Source organism: Camelina sativa, chromosome 9 (assembly GCF_000633955.1).
Source record: "Camelina sativa cultivar DH55 chromosome 9, Cs, whole genome shotgun sequence".
NCBI lineage: Eukaryota > Viridiplantae > Streptophyta > Magnoliopsida > Brassicales > Brassicaceae > Camelina > Camelina sativa.
In genome coordinates this window covers 20,854,856-20,863,771 of record NC_025693.1, presented here as the reverse complement: position 1 = coordinate 20,863,771, position 8,916 = coordinate 20,854,856, and the positions used below count along the sequence as shown (strand labels likewise).

Genomic DNA, 8,916 nt, shown 5'->3' with positions numbered 1-8,916 from the left:
GGTTTAAAAAAAAAAAAAAAAAAAAAAAGAGATATTAGAAATGGATCCGCGCTATAACGCGGAGAAATATTTATTCATATGTAATAATTTATACTAAAAGTAGCAATAAACTTTAAATATTGTAAAATATGTTATTTGTTTAAAGTACAACATATAATATATGTTGCATCAGCACTGATATTATTACTAACCCGCTCTTTTGTTTTTTTGGACAAACCCGCTCTATAATATGATTGTGAGTTTTGCAAACCAATTTGTATATTCTTAAAAGTATTATTTTAAATAAATAATATTTATATTATAAATTATATGATTATAAATGTATATTAAACCATAAATAATATTGATGAAATTGTATGCATGTACATACCCGCATGGCATAATAACATGTGAGTTTTACATAACTGCATATATTTTTACATTCCTGTAAAATAATAAAACAATTAATATACATGATATTGGATAAAATGTTATTGTAAAACACATAGATCAGTTTGCTCTATAAAACAAATGGCTATCCAAATTGATTGAAAATATGCAAATTGTATTATGTTATTAAAAATCCATATGATAATTTACAATATGATATAGATGAACAACCATCATATTAGAAATGAGGAAGAGGTAATGTGAAGATCACAAGATTTTTAGAACTTAAATTAGTATAATACAGTTAATACTATAATGTATGATAAGAGACTAAGGGCATCTCCAATGGTTCTCTATTTTTGCCTCTATTATAGAGGAACTCTATAATAGAGGTGAGTTTTACTCCAATAGTTCTCTATTCTCACCTCTAAAATAGAGATTGCTATTTTTTCCTCTATTTATAGAAGAACCCTATTTTTTTTTTTACAAAGGTTCCTCCATAAATAAAGAAAAAAATAGCAATATCTATTTTAGAGGTGAGAATAGAAGACCATTGAGGTAAAAACATTATAGAGTTCCTCTATCATAAAGAAAAAAATAGGGAAAACCATTGGAGATGGTCTAAAAGAGAGGGAGAGAAGAAAAGAATATGTTTTCATCATGAAAGTATTTACTCATCTTCTATATTTATAAGAAGAAGAAGTGTATCCAACAATTTAATATTAATTTTAGATATAATTATATTTTTTAAAATTCTGCACATTTATTAGGAGCAATTAATATGAAAAATTACCATAAAAATCGGTTATTAATTATGACAATTAATACGAAAGATTTGTTTCAATAAAAATAGTAACTTCCTTGTATTTGTTATACGATTATATCATAAGAAATTTAATAAAATTACTATTGTTTTCAATTTTTTGGTTTCTATTCATATCCAAATAATGGTAGTAAATATTTTAAATATTAGGAAATTAACAAAATTAATGGAAAATATTTTAATAATAATAAGAATAATTTCTAGTATAATTTTAAATTTTATAATTAAAATAATGTTAATTTCTGCTATATATATAGATATACATATATGCCTTTTATATTTTTTATATCAAATTATTTTCTTATATAAAAATAATTGTTTCGTTTTTGAAAAATTTCATATAGTAATCTCTTATATATCAATATTTTAATTTTAATTATATATTTTTAGTTAGATATTTAATGAAAATTTATTGTAGAATATTATATTAAACGATCTAGAGTATATCATTTATAATTTATGATATATGCTATATTTAGTTTGATTCAATTTGCAAAATTTGGTAAAGTTCTTGTCCGATTAAATATTAATTGATAATGATTGATAGTTTCCTAAATTACAGGAACACAAAATATTCAAGTAACTAATGTGATTCACTTATAGAAAATCTATTTAAATTTTAGTTTTAAATTATAACCCGATAACCCACTATAAACGCAGCGGATATTTTATAGGGAGATTTTCAAAAATAGCACCAATTTAAGTTTTTGTTCCAAAACTAGCACACATGATTAAAAGTTCCAAAATTTGCACACAATTATATATTATTAAAATAAAATATTAATAACACTATAAAATTGTCAAAATCGTGAGATTTTAATAATCTTGTTCTCTCTCACTTGGCTCTCTCCGCCGATTCCAAATTCATTCGCAGAAGACGTTCCACCGGCGAACCCAATCGAATATGTGAGTCATCAAGTCTAAGTCAGTGAAAAGCATGAATCTAAGGACTGGAGAGATCTTTGAGCTCTCGTTCAGGAAGACGAGATAGCCCAGGATTCACAGGTCCCAATCTCCGTCGGCTCATCTCGCCGTTTGGGTATGAGTCTCCGTTCGACTCAGAAGGATGGCCTATGTGGCTTATTGCTGCTTATGGCGATTCAATCAAAGACTTAACACCTCGTCGTGCTACCTCATATGAAAAGCTCGATAAGGTGCCTTAAAAGCTCAGTTCTTTAAATTAAAAAGTTTTTGTTTTTTGTGTTAATTAAATGATGTAAAGTTTTGATTTTTATTATGAATTAGATTGGGCAAGGAACGTATAATAATGTGTACAAGGTTGTAGCTTTGAAGAAAGTTAGAGTGGTGAGTTTTTTTTCTTGCTAATAAAACCAAAGCATTAGTAGTAGTGATTATATGATTTCATAGGATACAAATATGAAATTTCATGTTCAAGGTTGTGTACATTGTATTCCCCTGTAGACACTAATCACTAGCTTCACTTCAATTTCCTCTTCTAACTAAGTAGAATTCTATTAAATGTAATAGGGAGAGTCCGTTTAACTTTTTTTTTGTGTTAGTAGGGAAAGTTGTGATGGTTTAGGATTTAATAATTTTGATTGTTACATGTTTATTGTTTGTTGCTCGTGTATTGATGTGTTTCTCAGTAACATTTGAAGATTAAGAAAATTTATTGTTTGTTGCTCGTGTATTGATGTTTTTCTCATTAACATTTGAAGATTAAGGAAGCATTGTTGAGAATTCATGAAAACTTTCCTGAAATTTATTCCTTGATTTCAATTTTTGTTGCAGGAAATGGAGTTAAAGATTTCTCTAAGCTATGTCATGTTGCAGATGATACAAGATGCATATATATTTTGGATATCTGTAGATGAGACTGTGTTCCTTTATTCAATTTTACTCTATCTGTTGTTTTGACATATATGATGCTTGATAAACTTTTTTAGATTTTCTGGTACTTGTATGATGTATAACATTCTCACATGTTTTATGTTAGCACTTTGCTTTAAATGTGACTAAACTTCATGAAAGATTATATGAAATTTGGGAATGAGTATGTGAAATTCAGGAAGGATTCTATGAAATTCGGAAAGGATTTCCTGAATTTTTTTGAACTTCATAATGACTTTCATAAGAAAGTTTAGATTTCCAAACATTAGAATATGCACAAAAACGAAATCATTACCCTTCACTAATGGAGTATCTACTAATATTTGACACATTAATCCAAAATATACAAAGAATATTTTCAGAAACACATAAATTTAAAATTTATGAAGAGTTCAATAATATCTAGGAATGACTTCTTGAAATTCATGATGGTCTTTATAAAATAATAGTTAAAAAAAATTACATCTTAAAGAGTTCTTGCTTAAATTCAGGTTGATTTAAACATGTTAAGTGCTCTGCCATGGAACATCTTGTTCATCATCAACTCTATGTTTCTTTTTTGGAACAACATACTCAACTTCCATACACTGTTTCTTTCTTCTTTGCTGAAATCAATATGTAAACAAAAAACCCACATTACAATGAAACACATCAAAGATATCACACACTTCTCCAACACATGACACAAGATAATTCTATCTTGTAAAGAAACATTTCAAAGACATCACACTAAAATCCGTTTAGGAAGGTCTTCCTAATATTTACGGTTCTCTTCCTAATATTTACGGATCTCTTCCTAAATCATCTAGAGGTCTTCCTCATATTTACGGATCCCTTCCTAAATTCATTAATATATGAATGAAATTCCAAAGTAATAAGCAAGCAGACCTCTAACAATAATACTAGCAGTTACCATTCTCACATAACCATTCCAAATCTGTATAGCTGAAATGAATGGGACAATTCTAAGACTGAAACTTTTTCAAGAAACAATCAGACTAGTAAAAGAAGAACACATGTCACTGGTCCCTTAGACTCTGAGCATTCATGTTACAGCATAAAAGCTGGGGAATGGTAACTACTAGTCTACACACCCATACTTGCACCTAGACGTTCACAAGAATCACAAGGATTGCAAAATCAAAGTGTTTCTGGTTAGCATTCTTCTCCTTGGACACAATCCACCTCCCAAATCTAGCCCCAAACCCAAAAAAACTCCACATTCTCAACTCCATCAACCCACGTTTGAACTTTCACCTAAATGAAAGAACCACATGATAACAAATCACACACATAAACTTCACCAGATCTTAATCCATTATATGAAACACTTCTCTTTGATTGAGAATCAAACTTCATAAACCCAATAAGGAACATGCCTTTGAACAGAAAATGCAAAAATGTGATCAGAATTATGTTTGGACATGCTGGTAAAGAGAGAAAAATTCAAAAGACGACTCACAAATCCCCAACCGCATCTATTAAATTCTTGGCCTCTTTTTAGTTGCATCTGTATAAAATCCATTTATTCCTTTGAGTAAAGCAACACCTCCTAAAAACCTAGCTTCACATGTGAATCACCAAACCCAAAAAATCAAGAAATCAGTTAGTTTAAAGACACATTAACATGAAACAGATTCTCAAATTGATTTGCCAAGTTTTTTTTTACTTATTCCAGCAAAAACATCAACGGCGGCGCATCTAGAAAGCTAATCATTGTTACAAAGCACACCTTCCTTATCCAATCAGACTCACCTATACTTTCTCCCAGTCATCCGCTATTGTTGTCACCGGAGGACTCTCCGCCGCCACACACTATCGTAGACTGATTAGCTTAAATAAACTCTGGTTGTTGATCAGAATCTGGTGAATGAAGATGTTTTTGATGTAGATTTTGATTGTAAATACACATCTCGGCAGCCACTGGAATCTTGGATCCGTGGAGATGGAAGAAATGGAGACTCCAGTGACAACGAACGTCGGAGATGGTCTTCGGCAACGAGAACAAAGCGAAGACGAGAGAGATAGAAGATATTGATATTTTAGAGTTTTCTTAAAATTAAAAGTATTTAATTATATTAAATTTGTGCTAAATATGGAATATTTGAGAGTAGGGGCTAACTTTGGAAGAAAAATATAGATTAGTGCTAGTGAGGGGTATTTCTCTATTTTATACCCGAATCCGACTTCTTAGGGGGTGTATTCAAAATAGGATTTTAAAGGATTTGTGATTTTTTTAAAAATCCCCTGTTATTCAACTAGTGATTTTAAAATCACTTCTCAAATCCACTGTTATTGAATATGGAATTTGTTAAAAATCATTTAAAATCACTCACAATCCACTGTTATTCAATTAATAATTTGCAAAAGTCATAACAAATCCACTGTTATTCAAAATGAAATTTTGTTTTTTTAAGAAAAACATAATATTGATTGTGACTGACTTTGGATACATTTTTGTAAGGGAAATCCTATTTAAACAATCCCACCTTTAAAAGTGGTGTTTTGAAGGATTTGTTAAAAAACAATTCATAGAAAAGAAGGAAAAGTCACTTTTCCACATTGTTATCGTTAAGTCATCTCTCTCACTAACAAAAATCCCAGAAAAACTAACACCACCACCAGAAGAAAAGCTTGTCTATTTTTTTTCTTGCATGTCCCTTGGCTTAAGTCATCTCTCTCACTAACAAAAGTCCTAGAAATCTTGCCTTGAACTTTTCATTGATCCAAGAGTCGTCTTTGAGTTCTGAATTTTTTGATTTCAGGTTTGAATCCGATGTTGGGGAATGGGGAAATCTTAAAATCATTCATACACAAAATTCTGAAATTTCTCAATCTCAAAATTGGATTTTCGATTGCTTAGCTTTCCTAACTTTCACTTGATTAGATTTTTGATTGCTTATCTTTCTAATTTGTTTATCTTTTGGTTTCCTTTATGGGAAAAACAATCTCAAGCATCGTGTATGGAGTTATATTTTTTGAGCCACTATTTTGACTTTCGTTTAAATTTGGGTTTAGTACACTTGAATTATGATTTATATAAAATATATGGGTTTGTCAACAAGAGTGTTCAGAAGACACGAAAGCAACGAGAGGTGTTCTGTTATTCTTTCACTTATTATTGTTCATCATTACGATATGACTATTACGGAGGATGACTATGTTTTAAAAATTGACGAACAATTTGTTTTGGGTAAGAATCTTTTAAAATCAACCAAAACCCCACTTTAAAGTCTCACCAAATCTCATCAAATCACAAACTATTTTTTCTTTTTAAAAATAGAAAATAATATTAAATCCACCAAACTAACATAAAATCTCACTGTAATCTCTTATTCAACTTGACATTTTAAGTGATTTGTGTAAAAGTTACAAATCCTATGTTATTCAATCATGAATTTTAAAAAGTCTCTTGAAATCCACTGTTATTGAAATGATGACTTTAAAATCTACTTTAAAATCCACTATTATTCAAAACAGTTTGTGGATTTGGATTTTAATAAGTTGTAGGAATTTTGGAGGATTTGAGAGGATTTGTTTAGTTAAAAATACACAAATCCAAATCTCATGGTTTTAGGTGAGATTTCAAAGAATTTTACTATAAATCATATCAACTTCCCTAAAATCTATCAAAATTTCAAATTTTCTAAATCCTATCAAATCCTCCAAAATCATTATTTCAATACACCCCCCTTAAAATCCAGAATATCATAAATCTCACAAAATCCTCCTAAATTCTATTTTGAATACACCCCCATTAATTTCGGGTAATTTTTGGAAATTGACCCGATCCATAATCGATATTTACCCGACCCATATCAAAGTATGGTGAATGACCTATGTTAAACCTGTCTGTCAAAAATACCTTTTTGCACCCTCCTGTTGAGGTGTTACCATTAATGCCCTCAATGCTTATCCCAATGACATGTCCTACTCTCTCAGGAGTGTTTACCCGGCAGCATTTATAATTGCGGCATGGTCCTTTATCTCTGTTGTTCCTTGTCTGAATGCAAGATGAAGTGCATCCAATAACTCTAGGCGCAAGGTTTGTTAGTAACACCTGGTTGTTGCAACCAATAGCCACAAGGCTGTTGGACCGACCGATAGTATAAGGAGTTCCTGTGAGATCCAAGAAACTGCCAGTCTCTTTCCCATCGCCATGAACCCAAGATTTGGACCTTCCAGGGAATCCTTCGTAGCAATCGTCTGGGCATCCTATATATGTAATTTCTGCTTCGACGCGAAGAGAACCATAAGTAGTGGCTACGTCTTGCCTCAGTAGATTAATCTCAAGCAGTTTCTTGTTGATACTTGGGAGATATGCCACAAGCTCACCATACTTCGTACCTCTCTTACAATGAACTTCAAAGAACTTGCTAAGATAGCAACCTTTTTCAATGCCAAATGGATACGGTACGAACATTGCACTATAAGAAAATAGTATTATTGCAACGATATTTTTGTAATGATAATATTCGCTAAGATTTTGTAAAAAATACTACTACTATTTTGCACTGATGAGTGCATCGTCACAAGTTTATTGCAAAATAACAATAAAACTGTTCCTTGCATTTTTTTTTTGTTACAAATTAGCAACGTTATTACAACATACAAAAATGTCTTGCAAATTTTGCAAGAAATATGTAACGATTATGAGTTGTGGTTATTTTGTTACAAAATTATAGTAAATATATGTGGCAGGATATGTGACACATTTGTCAATGTATTTACAACAATTTATAACTCTTTTGTAACAAAATTATAATTAAATTTATAAATATATTTTGTATCTATAAGATTTTTAATGATTGACAAAAGAAAATATATATGTATATTTTTATATGTTTTGTAAATTTATTAACTTCAATTTTCGATTATATCATGATTAGTATATTATGGTATAGACTTGATGAGTTACTTATATATATATATATATATATTTTTGTCATTAATGAGTTACTTATATAAACTAGTATATTACATGCTTATTTTTGTCATCAGTGAATTACTTATACCTTACACTCTATTATTAAAAAAGCTGAGCAGAGAACAAAAGAAATATCAGTGAGAATAAGGAGAAATCTCTTTTAAGGAGTTGAAAGTTGAAAAAAACTTTTACCTCAGTTAGTAGTTAGATAGGATTCGTTATATCATAGTAATTTTTTTTTATAATATACAGTAACACTAAAGCTATTTTAATTCATATGTCGACTTTTTTTTGGGTTCAAAATTCATATGTTGACATATCGTAAAATGTCTTAGATCAAAAAGTACTTAATATATTATACTAGCAATTGATCCGCGCTACGCGCGGTAGTTGGATTAAGGTGTATTCCGGTTTTTGTTGTGTATATTATTTTTTTGGTTACTTAAATTCATCTTTACGTTTGTTTTTGTATTTGATTTTGGTTGCTTTGTTGCTTTGTTGGATATTTTTTACAAAAATAGGTTTTGCAGTAAGTATAATTTAGTTTGTTGTTTATTTTTTAAAAAATTGAGATCATCTTGTGTGTTTTTAATGCTTTAAAAAAAATTATAATTAGAAGTTAACGTTGTGTAGTTGAAGTTGTTGTTTGGCTGTAGTTGTTAGTTGTGATTAATTTATTATTATTTGTCATTTTGTGGTTGGATTGTTATTTAATATTTTCATATGTATTTTGTAAACTGTTGGAGTAGTTTTTTGGTCAATGTTTTAGTGTTTGGAGTGAAAAAGGTTGTGGATTTTATTAAGAAAAATAAATAATAACAATAACTTACATTTCTTTTTTTTGGCTATATTTCTTTGTTTGAGTCGGGCCCAGTTTCTCTGTAAGGCTTATAATGTGTTGGTCTATTGAGTCATTATTTGTATGTTATTGAGTTGGGAATAGATT

At 29.8% G+C, this 8,916-nt stretch overlaps 1 protein-coding gene and 1 long non-coding RNA gene across 3 annotated transcripts; one reads left to right on the top strand and one right to left on the bottom strand.

The window, feature by feature from the left end:
• On the top strand, positions 1,990-3,110 carry LOC104711575 (probable serine/threonine-protein kinase At1g54610). The gene is made up of 3 exons (XM_010428274.1): positions 1,990-2,346; positions 2,438-2,497; positions 2,945-3,110. The coding sequence occupies exons 1-3, from the start codon at positions 2,266-2,268 to the stop codon at positions 3,068-3,070; spliced, it is 267 nt and encodes an 88-aa protein (XP_010426576.1). The 5' UTR covers positions 1,990-2,265; the 3' UTR covers positions 3,071-3,110.
• LOC104711574 lies at positions 3,402-5,152 on the bottom strand. Of its 2 annotated transcripts, none has more exons than XR_755339.1 (3): positions 4,799-5,152; positions 4,506-4,607; positions 3,402-3,648 (listed from the first exon to the last, which is right to left on the bottom strand). It is a non-coding gene; the product is annotated as an uncharacterized LOC104711574 (long non-coding RNA). The 2 variants fall into 2 exon arrangements; XR_755340.1 differs by having other exon boundaries at positions 3,452-3,648; positions 4,506-4,603.

Bases quoted from the DNA above. Each gene is read 5' to 3' on its own strand.
- LOC104711575 (XM_010428274.1), top strand. From the start codon at position 2,266: ATGTGGCTTATTGCTGCTTATGGCGATTCAATCAAAGACTTAACACCT. The intron at 2,347-2,437 runs GTGCCTTAAAAG...ATTATGAATTAG, and splicing joins CATATGAAAAGCTCGATAAG to ATTGGGCAAGGAACGTATAA. The intron at 2,498-2,944 runs GTGAGTTTTTTT...TTTTTGTTGCAG, and splicing joins CTTTGAAGAAAGTTAGAGTG to GAAATGGAGTTAAAGATTTC.